At 41.2% G+C, this 25,974-nt stretch overlaps 1 protein-coding gene across 1 annotated transcript; it reads left to right on the top strand.

Annotated features, from left to right (window-relative positions):
* Positions 1-53: 53 nt before the first annotated feature.
* hira (histone cell cycle regulator a) lies at positions 54-25,605 on the top strand. The gene is made up of 25 exons (XM_008304671.1): positions 54-229; positions 3,734-3,796; positions 3,923-4,033; positions 6,409-6,499; positions 6,640-6,734; positions 7,564-7,659; positions 8,439-8,599; positions 8,686-8,853; positions 8,937-9,050; positions 9,595-9,665; positions 9,919-10,024; positions 11,204-11,425; positions 12,066-12,151; positions 13,306-13,506; positions 13,599-13,742; positions 13,828-14,047; positions 14,186-14,293; positions 15,735-15,883; positions 17,008-17,169; positions 17,364-17,422; positions 19,958-20,063; positions 20,146-20,268; positions 21,541-21,704; positions 22,992-23,080; positions 24,475-25,605. Exons 1-25 carry the CDS (start codon positions 193-195, stop codon positions 24,589-24,591), a joined length of 3,063 nt encoding a protein of 1,020 aa, XP_008302893.1. The 5' UTR covers positions 54-192; the 3' UTR covers positions 24,592-25,605.
* Positions 25,606-25,974: the final 369 nt, after the last annotated feature.

Here is a 25,974-nt window from a genome sequence, read left to right as displayed (position 1 = left end):
CGGTGCTCGGTGCTCGGGGATGCTGCCTGCCGCTGCAGAGATGGAGTTGGAGCACAAAAACGGCAAAGTGTCGGACAGAGTTTGAGACAAAGGGAGGGGGGCTTAGCGTCAGTTGTCCGGCTCCGCTCGCCGCTGGATGGGTGTTCGTCGAGGTTAAGGTCGCAGGACGTGAAATTAACCGCCCGGGTGAAGATGAAGCTGCTGAAGCCGAGCTGGGTGAGCCACAACGGTAAGCTTGTGCAGGAATCTGTTGGACCAAGTTGGGCTTTTGTTGTCGGAGGGGGGTGACTTGATGCATGATGGTGGCGGTGGTCGACACTTGTTTGACTTGTTTTGTCAGCCAGCGGTGGCTCACGTAGCGCACTTTACCCAACAATTACACACTTAAACGCGCCGTTTTCGTCGCTTTCGCCGCCGATCCTGCGTGTTACAAACAAATCGGTGTTTGCTAACCGTAGCTAGCTAGCTAGTTAGCCCCCCCGGCTAGCTCGGATGCCCTGACGTTAGCTTAACTTACCTGCCAAACGACCCGCGTCGAAGTTTCTGCCCCTAAAGTGACTTTTAGTTTCATATTTTTTGACGTTTCGGCCTATATTATTATTATTGTTGAATCAAATACGTGTTTATTTGCGTGGCGGCTCGACGTGCAGCTGAAAAGTGAATGTTGGTGGAAGCTGTCAGTTTGGAAAGTTAACCGTTGGGGGAATGGCCTGGATTCAGGGCGCAGCCAGCGACTGTTGATGTCGGAGCACGTTTTTAGGTCGTTCACAGTCAGTTCGTGAAGCTTTTCTGCTCAAACTGCACCACAAAAAAAACATGTCGACAAACCACACGGGGGAGAGATGTGAGCTGATGTGTGCAGCTCACTGGGAATCTAGAGGATTTATTCTGCTTTTCTGCTCGAAGCTTTGGGGGTTCTTCTCATTCATGTCCAACTTAGTCACGTTCATGTAGAGATTGTATGTAGGATAGAAGGTTGTTAATCTGAGTATTTCACACGCTCAGGTTAATTTGTATTATCTATAATGTTGTAGGTTAATCAAGTACATTTATATGAGGCTGTATATACATTATTATAGGTTGTGAATCTCAATCTGTATAATGTATAATACAGTACATTCACCACTTTCATTTTTAAAAAGTTAGTCAGATTTAACACTAATATTTGAGGCTGAGTTGTATTGTATGATTGTACATTCACCGCCTTCATTTTTAAGTGACGGTAATCAGCTTTATATATATTAGGGATGCACGATATATCGATATTGGCCGATGGTCGTTTAACATCAGCGCCTTCGTCTCTACGTTTGATATCGCTGCTATTTCACAGATGTTTTCACTTAAATTGATTTGAACATTAAATATGTTTAAATATGTTTTACTTTTGTAATAAAGAAGACTCTGTGGTCTAATCTGGGCTTCTTCTAAATAGTTTACTCACAGTGCTTGCTTCTACCCATTTTTCAGTGTGAACAAAAATTTGACATCGGTGATATCGGTTATCGGCGATATCAGAAATGTTGATATCGCGTATCAGTATCGGCCAGAAATGTTAATATCGTGCATCACTAATATATATATAATATTGTATGTTCATCAAATACATTTGTTAGGCTGTATATATGTAGGTTATTCATTTTAGTATCCAAGTTAATCGATCTGTATTATGCATAATACTGTACGTTCACCGCGTTCATTTTTAAAATCAAGTCAGTTAAATGTTTTGTTTATTTATTTGGCTAATTTGTTTTATATATAATGTTGTATATGCATCTTAATCTGAATATTGTAGTTAATCATCTTAATTTGAGTTGTTTCTAATAATGTTAGTTTTTATTCCTATTATTTAGGTTGAACAGTGTAATTTGCATTATGTATAGTATTGTAGGGCTTTAACAGTGTTAAAGTTAGTCAGGTTATTTTGTATTATTTATACATATAATATTAAAGGTCGTTAACTGTAATAATTTAATTAAATTGAAAAGGTTGATTTGTTTTTATAATATTGTAGGTTTTCTGGGTTAATCTTAAATAATAATGGTTCTTAACTGTAGCGTTTAAGCTCGTCCTGTTCATTTGTATTCTATCAAATCAGATCAGGTTTCTTGTCATGTGGCTGTACAGCACAGGCCAGATGAGAGAGCGGTTCTTCACGATCCCATGTTGTAGCATTTTAACGTTTAGGTTCATCAGGTTAATTTCTGTGTGTCACTGTAGGTTCTGAACGTTACTGTTGAAGTCAGTGAAGTTATTTCTTCTTGTTGATGTTTTGTTGAAGTGCTGAGCATTTTATCTGTACGAATAAAGGAGGACGGCCGGACGTGGAGTTGAAAAGCCTCCAAGCTGTCAGTGTGGAAGCTTAAATGGTGGAAAGATTTATTTGTGAAGCTTCCTCCAAAACTGCGATGAAATGTCCCGGTACATGTTCACATTAGCTGGTTCCCAACTGACTACATTTACATTCAGAGCAAGAGAAGTAGAGTTTAAAATCTGCAACCAGCACCGATTAGTTTTGTTTGCTGATCTATAACTTCACTGTTGTGTTCCACTCCACACTGAGAGTTACCTTCCACCGTGTGCGTGTTTTATTTTAACATTTAGAGACGAACCCTGTGAGATCTGAAGGCAAACGTCTGCCAATAATGGAGGCAAATAAATAAATAGTAATAAATTACAGATAATCATTTAGTCCATTAATTTCTGCACTAAATGCTCTTCACACTGTTGTTTTTGTCCAACCAAATGTCCTAAATCCCGACAGCCACTTACAACCAGAAAACACAGCAGCCATTTCTTCCATTACTTTCTTATTTCAGCTCTAAAACCAATAATTCAAGCCATCAGAATTAAAACGACCGCAGAGATGGACGTAAACAAGCACGAGCAAACATTTCATCCCCTGAATTAACTCGATAAACTGGTAATTAGTTTGAGATGTTGACCTTCCTGCAGCGTGTCATCTTTACATTTCACTTCTGAATTCACACTCTGTTGTGTTTTTGTGTTTACAGACTCATAATTAGGATGTTTACTGTGTTTCTTTTATTTAGGTTATGATTAATATAAATATCAGAGAACCCAACTGGTGCTGATGTTTTTCTAATATTATGAAATTGATCTGTGTGTCACAAAGGAAGAGTTCAGGGATTAGATCAGCGATAATCAGATTAAATGACATTTTGTCGACTTATTACTGCTTCAGGAAGTCGACAATAAACGCTGTTGCTAAGCTCGCGAAAATATTTATTTTTCTTTTACATTTTAAAAAAAGTAGTACTGCTTTTCAGATTTCTTGTGGACATTTGTTTCGTTGGTGCATTTTTAAATTTAAAATAATGCAGATCAATAAACATGAATTGAAGTGCAGTAATTTTATGCGTCATTATTTTGTTTTTAGATTTTATTATTCAACTGTTTTGTTTCGTCAGATGCAAAAGTCATGTTTAACAAACGGGTTCCAGTAAAAGAAAATCCTAAACTGCTCAAACAACCACCTGTAGGACCTGATGTAGGAACAGTTTGAGCTCGTCGACGTGCTCCGACTCAACCGTGGAAAATCACAGGAGTTTAGGGATTGTCCATCAGACCAACCGAATGAAACCTGCAGCAGAAAAAACACCGACGTTCTTCTGTTGTGTTGAAATCTGTCACAAATAACGTTTTGTTCTGTTCTCAGTTGTTGTTGTTGGTTTTCTATCAGTCTACAGTTTGTGTCTTCTCCTCTGCTTCTCAGGCAAACCCATATTTTCAGTCGACATCCATCCTGATGGGACTAAATTTGCGACCGGAGGCCAAGGTGAGATCGTCTGAGTCCCGTTTCCTCCTCCTGCAGCTTCACGCTACACCTTCATTTTGCTCAACCTTCAAACTCCACCATGACTTTTGTTTGTTAGTTTGTTTTTAACGCACGGTTGGTTTTCAGGGGAGGATTCGGGGAAGGTGATGATCTGGAACATGGCTCCGGTCCTCAGAGAGGAGGACGAGAAGAATGAGAATATTCCCAAGATGCTTTGCCAGATGGACAATCACCTAGGTAACCAGCTGTACCAAGTTTCTGTCTAAAATGTCTTTACGCTGAACAACATTCGTCGAGTCCTGAACGCAGCTGAGACGGAGACACATCAGCTGATAAACGGTTGTGGAAAACTGTCTCTACAAACTGTTTTAGGGCTAAAAAAGGAGGTCCAGAGATGCTGCTAGAAGCTGGTATCTTCTCCTGTCATCGTCAGTGCATTCATACGATCAGATTGTTTAAAAAGAACACAAAGAAATGTGCAAAAATATAAAACATTGCGTGTAGTAGAAAGAAAATAGTGTTTGCAAGTGTATCGATAAAACCAGTCGGATAGATTATTCTTGAAAATATAAAAACAGTAACTGATGCTGCTGAACACGTAAGAAAAAAGGCTTAAAGAAATGCAAAAATGACACACAAGCTGCAGCTGTTTGGAATCGTGTAGCTTCAATAAGTAAAAAGCTGCATCTGGATCGTGGATGCAGATACTTTTGCTGGATGTTTTAAGCCGCCGTGCTCATGAACGTACAGATGAGGTAGAGCTTGGTACGAGAAATCAATAAAGACCCACAGAAAATAAAATATTATTCTTACAGGCAGGTAGCTGCATGCCTCGAGTTCCTTTTATTGTTTCACGTTGTTGTCGCGGCACGTTTAAAAACTGGCAGAGAGGAATTTAACAGACTAACAGTTGAGAAATGAAAAGTGAATGAAGAAGTCACCACAGAGCTGATAGTCGTTCAGCGTTTGGTGCTGAGAAAGGCCACCCGAACACGACAAGGCAGCTTTTATCCACAGCCCCAAAACCAACAAAACCTTCTGGTTAAACCCTAAAACTGACCAAACAGAGAAACTAGAGATTAAATAAAAGACAAGCCTCTAATCTGGGCTCCTAAACAAAACACGAGGAAATTTAAAAGCAGGCTGCTCATATGTGTCTGTAAATACAGATGCTACTCACAACTGTTCATGATTAACAAACTAATCTATGGAGTAGTGAGAGCGCCAAATTACAGAAATAAATCAATAAAAGAATAATAATATAAAAGTGGAAATAAAAAGAAGAAAAACTAGAATAAAAAATTAATCATGTGGCAATATAAAGAAATATTAATCAAAAATGAATCCATAAAAGAAAAGGCTAATGGAAGTAGAAATATAAAGACAAATAAAATAATTAAGATAATACTATATGTTTTCATAATTTTTTTTTAATTTTTTTATTTAAAAAAAAAAAAAAAAATTTATATTCTTATATAAACTTATTTTATTTTTTCATATTTTTTGTTCTTTTTATTTGAATTTCTTTTTTATTTTCTTTGTTTTTTATTGTTTCAAATTTTTCATGTATTTATTTTTTATTTTTTTATTATTATTATTATTATTATTATTATTGTTATTATTTTATTTAGTTATTTTTTTATAATGTCACTTTCAAAAGGAAAGAAAATATGCGCACAGCAATACTCCTCCTGCACACATTTCTATGCACATATTTGCATTGCTTTTAAAGCGACATTATAACGAAAAAAGAAAAATGAAACAAATAATTAAAAAAAAAAAGATAAATAAATAATAATAATAAAAAATATATATATTATTTTTTGTCTTTATATTTTCTTTTTTATGAGCCTTTTCTTTTATGGATTCATTTTTGAGTAGTATTGCTTTATATTGACACATTATTTATTTTTTATTTCATTTATCCTCCTTTCATTTCTACTGTTATATTATTATTCTTTAATTGATTTATTTGTGTAATTTGGCGCTCTCACTACTCCATACTAATCACCACGTAGGTCTAAAGTGGCATTAGTCTGTGGAGTGTGATCAGGTATTAGAGATTAACAAATAAAAAAGTGAAAAATTTGTCCAGCCAACGCTCACGCAGCTCCTTATGTTTTTATTATTTGATCAAAAATGCCGGTTTCCGTTCTGTGAAACGAGCGACGGACTTCAGAAACACTTTTAACAAACGCAGGTGCTCGTTTCAAAGGAGGCGGTTTCTGTAAAACTGCATTATGTTCCCCTCAGCTGCTGCTACTGCTCTCGACTTTGTCACGATCTGTTCTGCAAAATACGATCAGCTCTACAACCTGCTGCACCAGACGTCCTTCATTCTACAGACGGCTTTTTTTTTTTTTTATCAGCTACTTCAAGGTTTAAAACAGCTTCTATGACTGCAGTTTGTACTTCTGTGAAGGTAGATGCAGTTTAGAGTCACTAGTCTGAACCTTTATCCACATTTTTATCCTCCTGCTGTGTCACTAAAGTCACTTCTAAACACGTCCAAGCAGTCAGATTTAATAACAGGAGCGTCTTGCACTCCACTAATGCTCGACATAACCAAGCCTCTGAGTTGTATTTGAAACGGCGTTTGTGTGTCTCTGCAGCCTGCGTGAACTGTGTGCGATGGTCCAACAACGGCTTGTATCTGGCGTCGGGGGGCGACGACAAGCTGGTCATGGTGTGGAAGAGAGCCGCGTACGTACACAACGACACACAGAACACCATGCAGTCGCTGCTACGGTCATTTAGAGAGGATCGCTGTGTTTTCACATCACTTTTCTGACAGAACTCTACATTGAATGGTTGGTTTTCACAACGCGAGTGTGTTTTTGTAGATTTATCGGTCCGAGCACGGTGTTCGGGTCGAGCAGCAAGCTGGCCAACGTGGAGCAGTGGAGGTGTGTCACCATCCTGAGGAACCACACCGGAGGTACGACACACCTATAGAGAAAACACACACATCTGGTTAATATGTCATCAGCATGCCTCGACCGTACGAACGGGTATCTCTGTGAAGATTCTCAGTCATCCAGGTCATGGTTATTCTGGTAGATTAATCGTAGCAACTGGACTTGCTTGAGTTCCTTCAAGACGCTTCACCTTCATCCAAGAGGCTTCATCAGTTCGTCCCTCAACAGAGGTGGAGGTCTGAGGCATCACCTCTCACCTGTTTACAGTTCAGTCCTAAGATCTCTCCGCCGGAAGATGAAACCACATCCACACCGAGCCACAACAGACCCTAACGAACCCCATTGTGGCAGGAGGAGCACTAATGACCCACATAACGAGGGGGAGGAGCAACAAACCCCCCAGTTGAAACCGAAACTCAGGTGTTAATGGATCTTTAACAATATCAGTATCTGGAACTCCCAACTAGTCGAGTCCAGTTGCTACGATTAATCTACCAGAACACGTACGTATAGATTCCATTCTGCATTTTCTTTCCTCACAAATCAAAGACAAATAGAAACATCGTTCCTTCACGTCTTCTTCTTTTCTTCTTCTGTGTGCTTGTTGCTGCACTTTGCTGCTTTTATACCAGTCGAATACTGTGAAACTACTGTCAGGACATTGTACCGCGTCCATCATCCCGTTTTGAATTTGACCTTTATTTAAGAAAGAAAATGTCTCACTGAGTTAAGGATCTGTTTTTTTTTTTTTTGTTTTTTTTTAAACAAATGTGTCCTTTGTGCTAAAACTAAAGATTCCAAAGCTCCACAGAAAGCCCTTAAAGCGTCGTTTGCATCTTGTGTTTGCAGATGTGATGGACGTGGCGTGGTCTCCTCACGACGTCTGGCTCGCCTCCTGCAGCGTCGACAACACCATCGTCATCTGGAACGCTCGCAAGTTCCCAGGTAGGAAACCAGAATTCAGTCACGCCGTGCTGTGAAACCCGCTGAAAGGGCAGGAAAGTATTTCATCATCATACCGTCTTTGTGCCTCTTTAACCAATCAAGTCAATCAGCCAGACTTTATTCATCCAAATCATGTTGTAAATAAAGGACTCAAACACAGAGGACTGAGGAGATGCTATCCTCAGTAACACATGCAATAAAACAGAATATCTGTTACTGAAATATAGGAAACAAGCAAAACAGAAGCCAAAGTTCATCAAAACAAATATCACATTAATCAAGGTAGAAATACAGAAAGTTTTAAGAAACGTAATAAATAAAATCCATCAAACTAATGAATGCGTAAATAGAGAAACCAATAAATGAGATTAGCTTTAAGAAAAGTAATCAATACGTAAATACGATCAAATTCATCAGGGTGGAGGTAGAAAAACTGATCAATATTGTCAAATGTTTAGAAAATGTGTAAAATAAAGGTGGAATATATTTTTTTTCGCAAAGTTTACACCATCGTTGAACTGTTTGTATTGTTCTATCAAAGCCGGGTTGAACCACTGAAGACCAGACGTACACATCAGTGAGTCTGTAACAGTCTACGACTGTAGCTGCATTAGCTTTGAAATTATTCACTGACCCACAGATTGGTGCAATAAGTCGACATGATCCCACCTGTGAGCCCATTTCCTTCATGACATGCACAGATAAAGCTCTGAGGAGGTCAGGCGTGACCCAGTGAACCAGTGCAGAGGCTTTACCGCCGCTCTAATTCTGCTCCTCAGAGATGGTGACTTGCCTGCGAGGCCACACCGGGCTGGTGAAGGGCCTGACGTGGGATCCGGTGGGGAAGTACATCGCCTCGCAGGCCGACGACCACAGCCTGAAGGTGTGGAGGACGGTGGACTGGCAGATGGAGGCCAACATCACCAAACCCTTCAGCGAGGTGCGCCCACGCTCCCGCAGCTCCTTTTGTTTTCTTGTCACGAACGAGGCTTTAGATATTCGTCTCCCCCTCTTTCTCTCTCTCAGTGCGGCGGCACGACACACGTCCTGCGTCTGTCCTGGTCTCCGGACGGTCAGTACTTGGTGTCGGCCCACGCCATGAACAACTCGGGACCCACGGCCCAGATCGTGGAGAGGGACGGCTGGAAGACCAACATGGACTTCGTGGGCCACCGCAAAGCTGTCACCGTGGTGGTAAGGGCACACTTTACCTCCACGTTTAACCACAGAGATGTGGCGGCAGCACACTAACGGATCTGCTGTCCGTCTCTCTGCAGAAATTCAACCCAAAGATCTTCAAGAAGAAGCAGAAGAACGGCAGCTCTCCCAAACCCAGCTGCCCGTACTGCTGCTGCGCCGTCGGCAGCAAAGACCGCTCGCTCTCCGTCTGGGTCAGTCCACGCTGAACTTTACATTCACCCCTCCAGGCTCAATGTGTTGTTGCTTCTGTCTCGTTTGTCCTCACTGTGGGTTCGTTTTTCACTGCAATATAACGTCCTGCAGCTCTGTGGAAGCAGAGCAGTCACGTCACTTATGATGCCATACGTCAGGAAATGACCAGTGTCTGTAGATGTTACCAACAGTGGAAAAAATAGATGTTTTACTGCTTACAGCCTCTACAGACTTTTCACGCAACTCATTTGCTGTCTTGTTTTTGGTCGTCTTGTTGTCATTCTGTCTCCACTTGCTGTAGATATTTCACTTTTTTTTTTTTTTTTTTAGCCTCTACAAACTTTAGCCGTGTCCCAGTTCAGAGGCTGCATCTGAGCGTTTGTTGAATCAGGCGGTCCAGCCCTCTTCAACATTTGTTTTTTTTCTATATTCCATTATTACTGATGCCAGATTTGGTTAAATAGAAATCTCTGTTCCAAAACTAACTTCTGTTCACTGAGCATTAAATATTATTTAAAATCCGTTTCTGCATCTCCTCCCCAGCTGACCTCGCTGAAGCGCCCCCTGGTGGTCATCCACGATCTCTTCGATAAGTCTATTATGGACATTTCCTGGTGAGTGAAAACAGACGTCGCGTGTTGTACGACGTAAGTAAATTAGCGTTTCACTCCCTGAGCTGATCGGCCTCACATCACTGCAGACATCTTCAATTATCGCCGGAGAAAATGCTTTTTGGCTGCAGGGGGTTTTTATTTGTCGGCCACTGAGACAAAAACTGACGACGCTGCGCCGTGTTCTGTCAGTCAGAGACTTCTCAGGTGTCTGTGCATCCTCTGCATCTCTGAGTGTGACGTGTTTGTGTGTCAGGACTCTGACCGGTTTGGGGATGTTGGTGTGTTCGATGGACGGCACCGTCGCCTACCTGGACTTCTCCCTGGACGAGTTGGGAGACCCGCTGAGCGAAGAGGAGAAGGTACGATGCACAGAACTTCACTGTCATTCGTTATTTAGTCAGTTAACCCGAAGATGTCGCTCCTGAAACTGTCCCGTACGTCATTATAATCCAGTTAGTCTGTTCCAGTGAGCAGAAGAACAAGTGGGAAAAGTACCAAACAAATTCAGAACATTTCAACCCATAAAATTCATTCTACGACTCAAAAATAGAACTTTGTACGTCAAAACACATTTAATGTTCTGTGTATTGTACATTTGCATCTAAAAAAAAATCTTAATAGCCAGATATCCCTGCTAAAGCTGATGTGAAGTGTTTAAACATGAAGCACTATGCATTGACTCTGTAGGCATCTTTTTATCGCCTTTACCTGCAGAAGCCAGCAGGTGCACTTTGCGTCCCTTTTTCTGGGTTTACCTCCTCTCGGGGTCGTCACTGCAGTGAGGTTTTCAAGTGAAACTGTACGACTTGTTGGCGAGAGAAATAGTCCTACGTCCGTCTGTATACATCGCTGCATAAATACAGAACTCACGTCACAAGACAGAGTGTAACTGGGGCTTCGTGATGATTTAAACTTTAGTGAATAAAAAAAATTACTATGAATTATGCACACGTTTTGCCCAATTTCTAAGTCCATCGTCATGGTACTGTTTTTGTCAAATTCTATCTCACCTACACGGTTGTCCTTAAAATAAAAGCTAACATATAAAATCTGTAAATATGATCATATCGCATGTGTAACCGAGACTGTTCTGGGGAAAAAAACACAATACTCGTCATGTACAAGTCATCTTTAAAATGACGAAGATACGAACTTAGAAGTGAAGGTAGACCTGGAAACTTTACACTCTACCTGGACACATGAAATCATATCTAAACTAGACCTGGACACTTTAAACCAGACTTGAACCAGACCTGGATGCTTTAAACCAGACTTTAACCACCAGACCTGAAACACCCAACGACCCCAGGATACATCACTAAAGATGTGAGTTGCACGTGTACTGTTTGTTAAGAACTATCTTGCGGTCCTGAGTGTGACACCTGTGTTCTAGTTTATGTATAAAAAATAATATTGCACCAGGAATTTTGAAAGTCCAGAATATTTCTAAAAGTCTGTTCATTCTACTTAGTTCCTAGTTTTCCCTTCTTTGTTTATTTCTCCATCAAACACCTTCTGTCTCCTGCTGTGACCCACAGAACAGCATCCACCAGAACATCTACGGGAAGAGCCTGGCCATCACCAGCACCGAGGCTCAGCTCTCCACCACCATCATCGAGAACCCCGAGATGCTCAAGTACCAGCAAGAGCGACAGAACTCGGCCCAGGCCAACGCCGGGCCGGGCAGCGCCGGGCCCGAGTCCTCGGCGCCCAAACTCAACAGCGTGATAAACGGAGAGTCTCTGGAGGACATCAGGAAGGTAAATGTGTCGTCCAGCAGACAAGCCCAAACTGTGATCGGCTGTAGGTTTGTTCATCGGTGAAGGACGTTTTATGCACAGAGCTGCACTTTTAATCAGTTAGTTTAGAAACGCACGGGTAAAAGCAGCTGTTTGGCTAAAAAATAAAAGGTTTTCTAATCAGGAAAATTTTACGTTTACAGATTCTTGGTACAAAAGTCAGAGCTGAGTTTCCATCTGCAGCTGTTTATGCATAAGTTTGATGTATTTTAGCATTCAAATGGCACAGAAAAGACGTTGTATAGAAACTCTTGATGTTCTTTTGTTTGGACATTTAGCAAAACAGTAAAATACAGCGAAACATAGAGGAACAAATGACATGGGCCAGGTTGGAAATCCTCAGATATCAGTTATCAAGATTCAAGAGTTTTTATTTGTCACATGTTCACATAGTTTGTGCAGTAAAATGAAAAGTAAACTGCTGCCATAGCTGCACAATAAACATAAACCATTATGACAGCAGCAATTTAAAAGAAATAGAAAATTGGATGCATATTTGTGGTGTTTAATACTTTTGCGTTTTCTAAAAATCTAGAAAAATGAAATACTTTCTATAATATTTTGAGTTTGATCTTGGATCCACTATTTCCTTGTCTCGCAGAACCTTCTGAAGAAGCAGGTGGAGACGAGGACGGCTGACGGCAGGAGACGGATCACGCCGCTCTGCATCGCTCAGCTGGACACTGGGTAAGAAAACATGACACTCACAGCGGTGGACGAAAGTTAAATCTAAGTAAAGTAGTGCTGGTGATGTAAACGGTACGAGATCTGACAGCTCAGCTACGAAGTGAGATTAGTGGGTTGGGCCTGAATCCAGAGTTCAGAGTGTCACAAAGTTGGTTCGCTGTTAGATCTCCATGGTAACTGATGCTGAGGAGCTAAATTTCCATGGTAACTGATACTGTGGAGCTAGATCACCATAGTAACTGATGCTGTGAAGTGAGATCTCCATGGTAACTGATGCTGAGTAGCTAAAGATCTCCATGGTAACTGATACTGTAGGGGTAACAAGGTCCAGGTTCTGGGAAAGTTTCAGATTCAAATCAGCTTGAAGTGTCTCCCTTTAACCAAATTTTTTCCTCAATATATATATGAATATTGAATCAGTTACATTAATTTCACTTTGATTTGGCCAAAAATGAAAATGATGTCCTGCATTATGAGACAGTGTCAGACCTAAATGCACTTTAGTACAACATCATGTTTAAATATATAAAGTTTAACAGCTTTAATGTGCAGCTGTCAGTGAGAAATATGCATTGATCACTAAAATAAATAAGTTAACACATAAACAACGGTTCTCTACCAGCATTCTGGTCTTGTATTATTTGCAGTAGCTGCACTTTTTACTGTCGTAAGTTTCCATGTTCATTGTAGCTCTGCAATGAAACAACCTGTTGACTGAAGTAGATGGGACTTCATTGGTCGCGTTAAACTCCTCCTTTATCTGTTTATTGGTGGTATGCACTTGTTTGTATTGTTCTTATACTGCTTTGCACAATTCTACAGTTTCATTTAGCAGACGCTTTTATCCAAAGCGACGTACGTCTGAGAGTAGATACAACACGTGTGAGGATCTAGTCAGGAGAAAACAACCTGGATAAGTACCATAGAACAAGTGTGATGGGACATCGGTGTGCTTTTGTTTTGTTTTTGATTTTATTCTTTATTTGTTCCACTGGCTTACATCTGGGCCCAAGTATCCTTTAATGATAACATGCTCAGAGTTACCAAAGAAGGTTTGAGAACCGCCTTCATGATACTGTTTTCTCTGATGGGGACTTTTAGTTTTTTCACACAGAGAAAGCTCAGATATGTCAAATGTCCGCGTTTGTCTGCAGGGATTTCTCGCCGGCTCTGTTCAACAGCGCTCCCATCCTGCCGTCGGGCTCCTCCATGTCCAGCCAGCTCACCAACCAGCTCAGCTCCGACTCCAGCCCAGGACAGGCCTCCTCTCTGGGACTGAGGCCGAGCCACGACGCCATGCTCACCTCTCCTCCAGCCAACAGCGCCGCCAAGGGGCTGGAGGACAACAACGACGGGTAGGCGCTCTCCTCCACCGTCCACATTGTCCTCTGCTTCTTTCTTCTTGTTTTACAAACATTAACACAACTCTCCGTCTTCTTGTGCTCAGTGTGAAGTCCAGTCTGCTGCTCACGTCTGCCTCCAAGATCGAGCCGATGAAAGCATTGGACTCGAGGTTCACCGAGAGGTCGAAGGCCACGCCTGGGGTCACGGCCGCCATCACCTCCACCGCCGGACTCACGCCTCTCGACAGGTAAACGAAGCCGCATGTGAAGAAGTGAGTCACGAAGAAGAAGAAAAAGAGGAACATGTATTCTGTCTTGTCTGTTTTTCCCCAGCCGGCCGAAGGACGCCCTCTCCGCCCTGAAAGACGCCAAAACCAAAGAGGAGACCAGCAGTGACAGCGAGGACAAGATGGCCGCCATCAACAAGAACCTGGCGTTCGGGAAGAGGAAACCGGAGCTGCTGCTGGACGGAGGAGAGGTGGTGGAGAAGAGGAAGAAGGGACGGCCCAGGAAAGACAAGATGGCCGCCACCATCCCTCAACCCTTCCCTCAGGTACAACAAAGACATTTACTAGTTTATGAATCAGGTGTAGGTCGGTCAGAGCTTCTCATTTGATCAAACCAGACGACATGTTGCTGTAAACCTTAACAAACGGAGATAACTCGGTGTTGGTCCTTCCTCTTGTTCCAGATAACTCCTCCAGCTGAGCGGGAACCCAGCAGGGTCTCGGCTCCTCCGGCTCCGGTCGCTGTTCTCAAGCTGCCGACACCGAGTACAAAGAAGGCCTTCAGTCTGCAGGTAAACACACCGAGGCTCCGTCCAGGAGAGACTTTCATGTGTTCACCCACCAGCAAGGCGTTGTTTTAATTTTAGAGCCACCTTCACCTTTAAAAACCAACTTCTGTTCCCGTTTCTCACCTAAACACCTGGAAACTAGAAGAAGGAACGGAACTATTTGGCTGTAGTTTCAGTTTATTTATTTGCACGAATGTGACAAAAATAAGCCATTAAATAGTGAAAAAAGGTTTGTGTTGTTGGGATTTTAAAAATACTTTTATACAGGACTTCTCAAGAAAAAAGTTTACCAAGAAAGGAAAATACAATTCACGGCAGAAATAATACACAAAAGTCTGAAACTTCTAATTGTTTTCTGCGTCTTTCATGGATGTATGGAACTGAGCAGAGGTTGTTTGGTATTCTTATGCTACCTTAGAGGGTAATCATTTCAGACAGTTTGCTGCTGCATCGTCTCAGATTTTGTTCACAGTTTATTTATTGTTTTTGTTTTTTTTAAAACCCAAAACTGAGTTCTGTAAAATATTTTTACTGAACTTTAAGAATCCTGTGTGTTTCCTATTTCACTTTAAAAAAAAAAAAAAAAGCATTTGGTGGGAAAAATCCACCTCACGTGTTCAGTTTCCACATAGAAGCAACTTTGCACACGTAATAACAACATAGAGAACCTGTGAACACCAGTTTTTGGCTCCTATCACTGAGTCCACATCAGCATTTTGGTAAAATGGCGAAAAACTTGGGCCCTGTGTTACCACACATCCGGTTCTACTGATGTTAGAGCCTCAACAGTTGGTGAAATGTGACCTTTTTACATTTTTAAGGGCCAGTAATTAAGCATTTGGCCCAAATTATTTTTTTTAAAAAGAAAGAAAAGAAAACTCTAAAATAGCTTAAAAATGCACTTTTTAAAAAAATTATTTTGGTGGACCAATAGGCATGAATTTGGACTCTTCTTGAGACATTGGATCACTTTCTGCTGGAAGCTATTCTGTCCTCATCAAATTTCATGGCTGTGGGTGTTTTATTTTGGTAGATATTAAACCTATAACAGCTTCACAAATATGAGTTTTTCAGGGTGAAATTACAAAAAAAAAGAAAAAAAATCACAGGTTTGAAAACGTCTGAAAATCTCAATTCTGCTGAAGTATTTTACAGAACTGTGTTTGGATTTCAAATAACAAATAAGTACGTTTCAGGGCTTCTGTAGTTTTTGATTTAATATAGTAAAACTATAATAATGATAACAGCTAATAACTTGAAGGCTCCATGTCAAGGTCTGTTTCACTTTATTTAATGTGGAATCAAAGTTGGTATGAGGAACTGTAGAGTTTTAGTTTATTTTGCTCCCAGATTTCTGATGTGTGCAAAGTCAAAAATGAGGGTTTTTTTGATCTATAAACTTGCACCAGAAACTGTTTTAACCTGAAGATGTGGCTGCGTGCAGGTGAGCATGGAGCCGTCGGTGTTCCTGGAGGTGGAGAACGAGGTGACGGTGGTGGCAGGGTCCAAGCTCAGCCAGCTGAGGTGCTCCAGAGACGGCCGGGACTGGAACACTCTGCTGCCCAGCTCGGTGGTCACGGCTGCAGGCAGCAGGTAGGGGGCGCCGCCGCCGAGACGGGCTGGAGGCTCAGAAAGACTTTACTGATCTGTGAGGAGAAACTGCTGGTGTTGCAGTGGCTCCTATTCAAAGTCAAATATGAACAGTTCAAATACATCGATAAACATACAAAGTAAAATATAAACATGGTAGAAAAAGTGTCAGCATAGATGTAATGAGCTTTTCCTGTGTAATTTATATTTATAGACCATCCAGCATCAGGAAGTGCTTTAATTCTCCCTCAGCTCTCCACGTTTTACCGTTTTGAACAGGAATGAGAAATTTCAGACTGAATTCATCTTTTATACCAACAAATGAGCCACTCAGGCATCACATTCAACCACTAAAACTAATTTTCTGTTCAGGATGCAAGTAAGTAACTATAATCTGACGCCTTAGTCAAGAAATAATAATGTGCTTTACTGTTTTTGTGTTTCTCTTTTTTTTTGTAAAACAGTCGTGACTCGACCCTCAACAATCCTAAACCTTGCTATCCGACAGATTTTTAGGAAAAACGAACAGAACCCATAGAAAACAGCCTTAACGTACTGACAGCCTTGCTATCCGACATAAAAGAAGGTTTTACGTTTAGTGTCAGATTATCGAGTCACAACTGTATTTATAAATTCATGGAGAACAATAATAATTCTATTTTAGCATTAAACATATCATTTAGGTTGCAGAGCTTCTACAGACTGGTGTATGAACCGTGACAGAGACATGAGGGATTACTCAGGTAGTCACCAGTGCTGTACGTTTAGGGCAGCTGTGTTTTAAACCAACATCTGATGGTGGACTAATACACTTGTTAAGAGCTGTTTATGAATCTGTAATATGTCATCTGGCTTTCTAAACTGGACATCTGGACTTCATGGTAAGCATGAAACACGTTTTAAAAACAAATAAAATTCAATAGAATAAAAGTCAGGAAAGTAAACAGTTCCCATAAAACCCAACAGCAGATCATGTTCTGAGCTTGTCTGATCCTTGATCCTCACTTCTTCTACCTTTCCTTTACTCTAGACAGTTATTGAGACACAGACTGTTCCTAGAAGGACTGAACTAAACCTGTGAGTGAATGAATCAGCAGCTCTAACTCCGTCTCTGTATTCGTCCTCAGTGACGTTCTGGCCGTCGCCTGTGAGGACCGGATGCTGTCGGTGTTTTCCTCGTGTGGGCGGCGCCTCCTCCCGTCCATCCAGCTGTCCTCGCCGGTGTCGGCGCTGCACTGCTCGGCCCACTTCGTCATGGTTCTGACGGCCGGAGCGACGCTTTCCGTCTGGTCAGTGAAGTTCTGTTGACCTGCCTTCCATTTGTGTTTACTAAGGATTTACTTCAGAGCTTTTCCGATCAACACGGACTAAAAACGCCTTCCTTTTATCGGGTTTTTCTTTCTTCTGTAGAACCACAAAAGAGATGAGTCTCCTGACGTTGTCTGTAATAAATACATGGATTAATTACCGTTTGTGTCTGCAGGGATGTTCACAAGCAGAAGGCTCTGGTGAAGAACGAGTCCCTGCTGACCATCTTAACCGGTGAGTCACCGCTTTAACGTGAACGTTCTGCTGTCTGTGCAGACGGTGATCAACACGGAGCTCAGTCACTTAGAAACAGCTCATTTCTAGCACATAGCTATGGAGTAGTGAGAGCGCCACATTACCAAGATAAATCAATAAAAGAATAATTAAATAATTTATTTTTTAATTAAAAAAAACAAAACAAAACTATTTGTTTTATTTTGTATTTATTTTTTTAATTTGATGTGCACAGTAATTGATTGATTAATTCCTACTGTGCACATTTTTCTGCACATATTTCCTTTTTAAAGCAACATTATTAAAAAAAACATTTAAAATAAATAAATAAAAGCAAAAAATTAATTTAAAAAAATCACAAAATAATAAAGAATAAAAAATAAATAACATTTAAAAATAATATTAAAACACCCCTCCGCGGTGCGAAGCCTTTGAAAAACTGAAGCTTAAATGGGACATTCTGAGGCTATCTGAGGGAGAAGTTTTAGCTCATGAAACTTCATAAATCAAGACATTATCAACTGTTGAGCAATTGTTGTTTGGTTAGAACTGTAACACAACTGTACTCTGTACATGAAAACATGACAAATACTAGTATTGGCAAAACTTCTATTTACTAGTACTTGGGATGTTCTTACATGCTCGTACTGCAGCATGATGCACATACATGTACTTTAGCCAGTGTAACAGTGTCAGGGAGCAACACCCTATCATGTACACTAACCTGAGTTTAACACAATGTCATGGAGTAAGACCTTATCATACATGTGGGTGAACGTCATTCTTTTTTCATTTTAACCAACTGTATTAACATTTTGGGCTCAACAACACACAAAAACTACAAAATCCGATTTGAAGAAAAGTATTATTTATAACAATAAAAACCACAAACGTGCTTAACGGAGCATTTTGAAAGTTGAAAATGTAACCATAGGTTGCAGACGTGAATTTGAAAAGGTAAATTTAATATAAAATTAAATAAATACAAATATATACAACTATATATGCAGCTATATGCGAAGCAGGTGTGGCTTTCTTTCTGTTTTTTCTGTGCCACTCCTGAAAATAATTTCTGTCCAAAATGAGGCAGACAGCCATGTTACAGGACCTGCACTTCCAGGGACTTTCTTTCACTTTCGTTTTGTCCGTCATAAAAAAATCAATCACAAAAAATGACAGAGATTTTGAAAGAAACGCCCGCAGCATGCTTATATTTTACACCCGTTTTTTGTCACGCGTGTTCATAGCATCATATCTCGGGTTTTACGTGGTCTGTCGACGTGAAACAAAAACTGGGAGAGAGTTTAAAGTCTGCACTTTAGAGAGAAGTTGACAGCATCGCCGTATATACGATAGTTTTCCTGATGTGACGTCTTGAACATGTCATCTGATTATATCACGCCGGCGGTTCAATCGACATTTTGGTAAGAGGGCGCAGCGCCCCTGTAACATTATTTAGACAAACCTCTGATATTTACTGTTTAGAGTCATTTATTTTTTTATTTTTAAGCTGTGGAGAAGGTGCTGAGACACACACACCTGAAGTTAAATAGAATTAACACAAGAGTCTGTGATTATATCAGATAAAGCAAAACTGGACAGCCTTCAGATCAATGTGGACTTCATTGTCAGTGTCTCAGAGTGCAAAAAAGAAAAATCTAAACGCATCTAAAGAACACCGTTTGGTCATTGTTTGTTATTCGAGTCCTAAAACTAAGTTCTGTAAGAAATTTTGAGAGAGTTTCAGACTTGAGGGGTTTTGTTTTTTTAACCTTTAAGAAAAAAAAAAGCGCCCTGACATTTGGTGAGGACTCAGACAGTTTCCAGCAGATCTTAATCATCAGTCGGCTTGTCATACTTTCCACACATCAGGTTCTACTGATGTTAGAGCCTCAATAGTTGGTGAAATGTGACCAAACACTGTATTTTTAGTAGAAATATGGATCCATCCATATATATATACACTTACAGGAACTTTCTGGGGCCACAATAGCAGCCTTAGCTGAATATTTTTAACTTTTTCCCCCATTTTTAAGGACGAGTACCAAAAGATTGGGCCCAAATTACTCAAAGAAAATGTCTAACGACTTAGATTTAGTCCAAATTGACCCACAAATGCCCAAAAATGGCACAAAAAATGTCCAAAACAACTTAAATTCCATCCAAATTGACCCAACTTTGTCCAAATGGAACAATGTTAGCGTTATCGTGTCTAAAAACTGGAGCCTTGTCCTTCCACACATCAGATTCTAATGATGTTAGAGCCTCAACTGTCGGTGAAATGTCGACCAGAGACTGTGTTTTAGTAGAAACATGGATCCATCCATAGATAGACACTTACAGGAACTTTCTAGGAACACTGTACCAACCTTGTTTGAACATTTTGCATCTTTTCTCCTTTTCAATGGCCAGTACTTCAGAATGTGGCCTCTGTCGGAGCTATGAATGAGCTATTTCACGTCAAGGTGTCTTTAAACTACTCTACTTGGTCCAGTCATGTTGTTCTCCATAAGAACTCTCAGTTTGTGTCTTCAGGTGCCGACACCTCGGTGTCCCAGTCTCTGCTGACCCAGCAGGGAGTCCCGGTCGTGGGGCTGTCCAGCGGGAAGTCGTACTGCTTCAGCTCCTCCCTGGAGACGTGGTGAGAAGCTGCAGAGTTACAGGATTGGTTCTGCGCTAGTCGGGTTTGAACCGCCTCTTTAACGCCATTCTGTGTGTCTCAGGACTCTGATAGCGGATAAAGGAGACTCTCTGGTGCAGTGTGCCGACTTCAGGAGCTGCCTGCCGACCCACGATGCACCGGCGTCCTCGGGGCCGCTGGCCGTCATGCAGGGACGCAACCTCAAGTAAGACCACACAGGATCAGCCTGGACTGATCCACAGGGTTACAAACAATGTGAGAAATGGTGCAGAAACCTCTCAAAACTACCAGACAATTCACAAGTAGTAGTTCTGGAGTGTTTTTCTGAAGTGCTTCATTTGTAATCAGTCAGAGTCACTTCAGAGTTTATTCATTTGTTCTTGAAAATATTTCAGCAGAATGTTGGAAATTTAGTGTTTTCGCCCTTAAAGAAAGGAGGTTTTGTGATTCGGGACCAATTTGGAGTCACATGGGACGAGCTTCAAGACATTCTGGACACCTGTTGAGGCATTTAGTGCCATTTTGGAGATGTTTGAAGACATTTAGGACAAGTTTTAAGATATTTTTGATAATTTTGACACATTTTCAATCGTTTTGGACAAGTTTTGAGTCATTTTGCAGAGATTTTTGTGATTTGGGACCAATTTGGAGTCATGTTGAACGAGTTTCAAGACCTTCTGGACACCTGTGGAGGATTTAGTGTCATTTTGGAGACGTTTTAAATTTATTCTGTCACTTTTTGTGACTTATTGTCTCTTATTTGTCAAAACTATCAGAATATTCACAAGTAGTAGTTGTGTTTTTGTGTGTTTTTCTGCTTTGTTTGTCATGTGCAGTCAGTCAGTGTTTATTCATTTGTTCTTGAAAACATTTCAGCAGAAAGTTGTGAATTTTGTATTTTTTACTCTCAAAAAAAGCCCCAAAACATCTTATTTAGAGGAAACCATTTCAACGGTTAAGAGGCTGCAGAGTCACACGGTAGCGTTTTTTAGCACAGATTCTTCAACGAATAGAAATACGGACAGACGAGTCTTAATACTGCTCAGATTATACGCAGAAACAACGACATGTTGTAGAAAAATAGGGTTTTCAGACACGTAAATGAATGTGTTGATGATATGTTTTAATATTTAATCTCACCTGCAGCATCTGCTAGACTCATATTTTCCTACTGGAGCTGCTCCTCTCACTTTTTGAGCCTCCTATTTGTCTTTTTGTTTTTAATCTGCATGTTGCTGTTCAGCACTGGAGCAGAAGATTGTTATTGTCAGTTTGTCTTTATGTCCAGGACACACAGAGCAACTGAAAAGATGTTTCTCTCCCACCTTCGTATTAGTGCCAGACATTAAACAAAAACAGTACAGTATAAATGAAATATATAAAAATCAACCTGTGTGCGTAAATTCTGACTGTATAAAACCCAGATCTTTCCTGGTCCTGATGAAATGCACTAACCGATGTGTGCTGTCTGCCTCAGCGCCGGTCGGCTGGCCTCCCGCCTCTCCTCCACCCCTCACCACCTGCAGCAGAGCATGACGTTGGCCTTCCTGGAGAACCAGCTGGCGTCGGCTCTGACGCTGCAGTCGGCCCAGGAGTACCGGCACTGGCTGCTCATCTACGCCCGCTTCCTTGTCAACGAAGGTACCGCAGCACCGTTCGCTCAAAGCCCAACGCCGTCCCGAGTGTCTAGACACAGCACCGGGTCTGAAAAACGACGACAAATAGTTTAAAGGTGGTGCACCAGAGGGAACCCTGACGAGTGTTTCTGGTATTTCTGAAACCAAAATGTGAAAAAAAAAAAAAAGCCGATTAAACTTAAGCCCTGTTTGCACGAAGCTACAAGTCACCAAAAATGATCACATCTAAAAACTGTTCAAGTATTTCACTTGTTTTGTACTCTAACATCACATTTAGGAGTAGCTCCACTTCTGTCGGTCCAAATAAACGACCCTCGCACCGCCATTGTTGAAGTAACAGGATGTAAGTCGAGCCATTCGTTGTAGGATTCTGATTGGCTAGCATGGCTTTATGCTTCTCGTTACACTGCCCCCTGTAGGTCTGGCAGTTCATAGCGGCTCTTAACAACGTTTTTATGCTGGTTTGTGTAGACGAAGATTTATTTTTTTTGAAAATGATCTGGTGTAAACAATGTTATTTTTGAAAACGTAGACCCGTTTTTGTAAATACCGGCTTAACGTGGCCTAGGACAGAGACTTGAGTGCAGGAGAGAATTCTGGGAAGTTGTTGTGATTCGGTCAAAACATCACATCTTCAACAAAAAAAAAAAGTTTTCAAGAAAAATGTCTTCAAACAAATAATGTTAATTTAACGTCTTCTTATGTGCTTAACTTCTCACAAACTCTCCCCAGGAAACAAACCCGTTTGCGTTTATTCATGTTCTGGGGCGAGGCCAGAGTTTAACTGCCTCGTTTAAACTGACTAAAAAGGTTTCCCCTCTCCGTCCAGGGGCTTCCCCCACCACCGTCCTCACGCTGCTTTGATTTCAAGCCACAGAGTTGGTCACCGTACTCATGGGTTTGGTTCATGAGTCATAGTTTCCTGTTTCGAGTCTTAATCACACTTTCAGGTTCTGTCGTTGGTTCAGTGTCAAAGTCCGGAGACACGGGGGACGAAACGAAGCTCGTCACTTAAAATATCAGACAAACTTCTGACGTTCGGTGGTTCTCTGTCTGCAAAATGTGCATCTTTGGTCCTGAGTTCCATCTAGATAGTAGTAATACGAATAATACTTGTTTAGCGCAGAAACATTCAGACGGTCAGAGTTCAGGAATAACCGTCGCCTCGTCCACGACTCAATCAGGGCGATCGCACACACGGACGTCTAAGGAAGTCACACAATCTGTGCCGCACAATCCGAAGTCGTCTTTCCGCGGTTGTCGTAATGTTTTCCGTGTGTTTTGTCCACAGGTTCAGAGTATCGTCTCAGAGAGCTGTGCAAAGAGCTGCTGGGTCCCGTCCACAAGTCGGCAGCGACGTCCTGGGAGCCCACGACTCTGGTACGACGACGACAAGTTCAATCGATTTCTATCCATTTCACATTCAATTAACGGTATAGAACATTAGTCAGAACAGGATACAAGTGAATATGAAATACGCCTCTGAGACGTCGTGAAAGCTGCTGAATCCATTCAGGTTTTTACAAGATGTTTCTGATTCGTATGAACCTGAAGTTTTCAGCTCTACTGTGATGCTGCATCGAGTCAGAATGTTTGTTTTTGGTTGTGACAGAGGTTCAAACGTGTTGATTACATGAGCTTATGGTGGAGTTGTGATTCTGTTAATTTATTCTGAGTTCTAGTTTTACTCCTGTAAAGAAGCCATTTCAGTTGATTTACTTTCATTTTTTACAAAGTCGACTTGGAGAGACGCTCAAAGAACGCACCAATGCTACATCATGTATTATTACAGTAGGACTGTAAGCTGTTTACTTTGTTATCTGGTGAAATAAGAATCAGATGAAGGAGCAGCTCGGTTTCTGAGATGCTTTTTTTTTTTTTTTTTCTTAATGCACGACAGAGTGATGTTCAGCAGATCAGCTGGATTTATTTAGCAGGTCTGGGCCTGTTTTGGCCGTGAATGCATCCTTTTAGTTTTGTCTTTATATCCCACATAGAAACATGTTCACCGTGCTCGTGTTTGGTGTCTTTATCTTCAGCACAACATCACTGATATGATCTGAATGGTATCTTTTCACTTTAACCAAGTATATTAACATTTTGGGCTCAAAAACATCCAAAAAATATCAAATCCAATTTGAAAAAATATATATGTTTATTACAATAAAAACAACAAACATGCTTAACGGAGCATTTTGAAGGTTGAAAATGTCACCATAGGTTGCAGATGTGAACGTGGAAAGCTCAATTTGACATACAATCTAAATTAAATACAAATGTTAGCAGCTCTATACAAAGCTGGTGTGACTTTATTTCAGCCGCGTAAGGAGCTGCACTTCCACAGACTTTGTTTCACTTTCATTTTGTGAAACGACAAAAAAATGATGAAGCTGTTGAAGGAAATGCCTGCGGTCTGTGTTTCTTAGGCTTCGCACATTCATAACCTCATGTCTCCGGTTTTACGTAGTTGGTCGATGTGAAACAGAAACTGAATGTGCGCTGGTTTTCCTGCCGTGACGTCTCCGGCCTGACGGCGGTCCTCTGAGGGTTCCATTTGTTTATCGGGGGGGATTTATTTCAGACATGCCACAGTATCATGAAGACAAGAAACAGGAAATGAAGATGAAAAACAACAATCAGAACCTAACACTGGGTCTAACAACGAGCAGGATGAGGAGCTTTAATGTGCTTCAGGTGTCTGTGTGTTTTCTGTAGAAGCTCTCAGATCGTCAGACTGAACGTTAAACGTCGAATCCTTTCTTTCCGTGTTTCAGGGCCTTCGTAAGCGGGAGCTGCTGCGGGAGGTTTTACCCGTCATCGGCGAAAACCTGCGATTCCAGAGACTGTTCACCGAGTACCAGGACCAGCTGGAGCTGCTGCGCAACAAATAACACACACACAGACTCACACAGAGACACACAGACGGGCTCGGCTCGGCTCGGCCGACCTCTGGAAGCCCGACGCTGCTCTGACTTTGAAAACACGAACCGAGCGTTTGTGAGAACTTTAGCAGCAGCTTTTCCGGCCGTCGCTCACCGAGGAGACGTTTCTCTTTTCTGTCTTTTCAGTTTGAACTTTTGTCCACCTTTTTGTTTTCCCCCCTCCTTCTATATAATTGTGCTTTTTCTGACCTATGCACCTCCTCCTGCCCTCCGAATCATGAAATGAAAACCTCGAAGGTCGCAGGTTTGATTCTGTGCAGCGTCAGAGTCCGAAGTTCTCAGAGATGAAAATATGAATCAGTTGTAAAGGAGCAATATGTTGGTACCAAAGTGATCCAGAGGAGGGTTTCTGAAGGCTGGAGGTGATGTTTCCCGAAGCCAAAATGAGGAAAAAAGTTGATTAAACTGAGACAAACGCTCGAGTTCAGGAGGGAATTCTGGGAAACGGAGTCACAAGGGATGAAACGACGCTTCTGAAGCAGGATGAAAAACACACGAGAAGCACAATGGTTCGACAAAATCAGCTGAAGCTGCTGCAGAACGGCCTGGTTTGCGGCTGTTTCTGCAGGATTTCATCTCCAGAAGTGGTGCGTTTAGCCAGGAACCACTGGAAAAAGTCGAATATGAGTCCTAGTGCCGACGATTTGACCGCTCGGTTCCAGGGAAGCAGCCGAAAACAAGTGAACGCGATGCCAGACGACATGAAAAAAGTTTTTAAAAATACATCAAAGACGATTCATGAAGTGGTAACGCGGAAGTCCTGTGTAGAAAATGAAACCATCTCCGCCTCTAAAATCGAATGTTTTGACGTCGGTATTGAAAAAAAAAAATCTTTTCTTAAATCATGAAATGTCCGACTGCATCATATGTTCTGTTTTTCCAACGACATGGCTAAAAGCTAAAAAACTGTAGGTCAACAAATAAAGTCTCACAACTAACACAACTTTTTTTTTTCCATTTTAACTCAACAAAAACTCTTCTGGATGATAAACGTGTGATTTTTTTTTTTTTTCTTTTGAAATCATGGTTGACCAGATTCTCTGTGTGTTCTTTTGTAAATAAGCTGAAAATAATCAGGAAAACACAAGCGGGACTCTGGAAAAGCGCCGATTCTCGTCGTGTTTCTCTGCGAAAAACCGCTGCGAGGAAATCCGGACTAAAGGGAGGAGACTTACCGTTTGTTTTGTCCGTTAACGGGTTTCATGTTTCATTAACTCACTGCTGCAGCTCAGCGTTTTATTCTTCTGTACAGCGTTTGTTTCATTTCTCTTTGGGGGTTTTTCTTTTTTTTTGTTTTTCTTTGCTGTTAGTCATTTTTAAATGTTTCTACAA

Source organism: Stegastes partitus, unplaced genomic scaffold (assembly GCF_000690725.1).
Source record: "Stegastes partitus isolate 25-593 unplaced genomic scaffold, Stegastes_partitus-1.0.2 Scaffold2285, whole genome shotgun sequence".
Taxonomy (NCBI): Eukaryota; Metazoa; Chordata; class Actinopteri; family Pomacentridae; genus Stegastes; species Stegastes partitus.
Note: the sequence above shows the minus strand (reverse complement) of the source record. Positions and strands in the feature narration are given on the sequence as shown.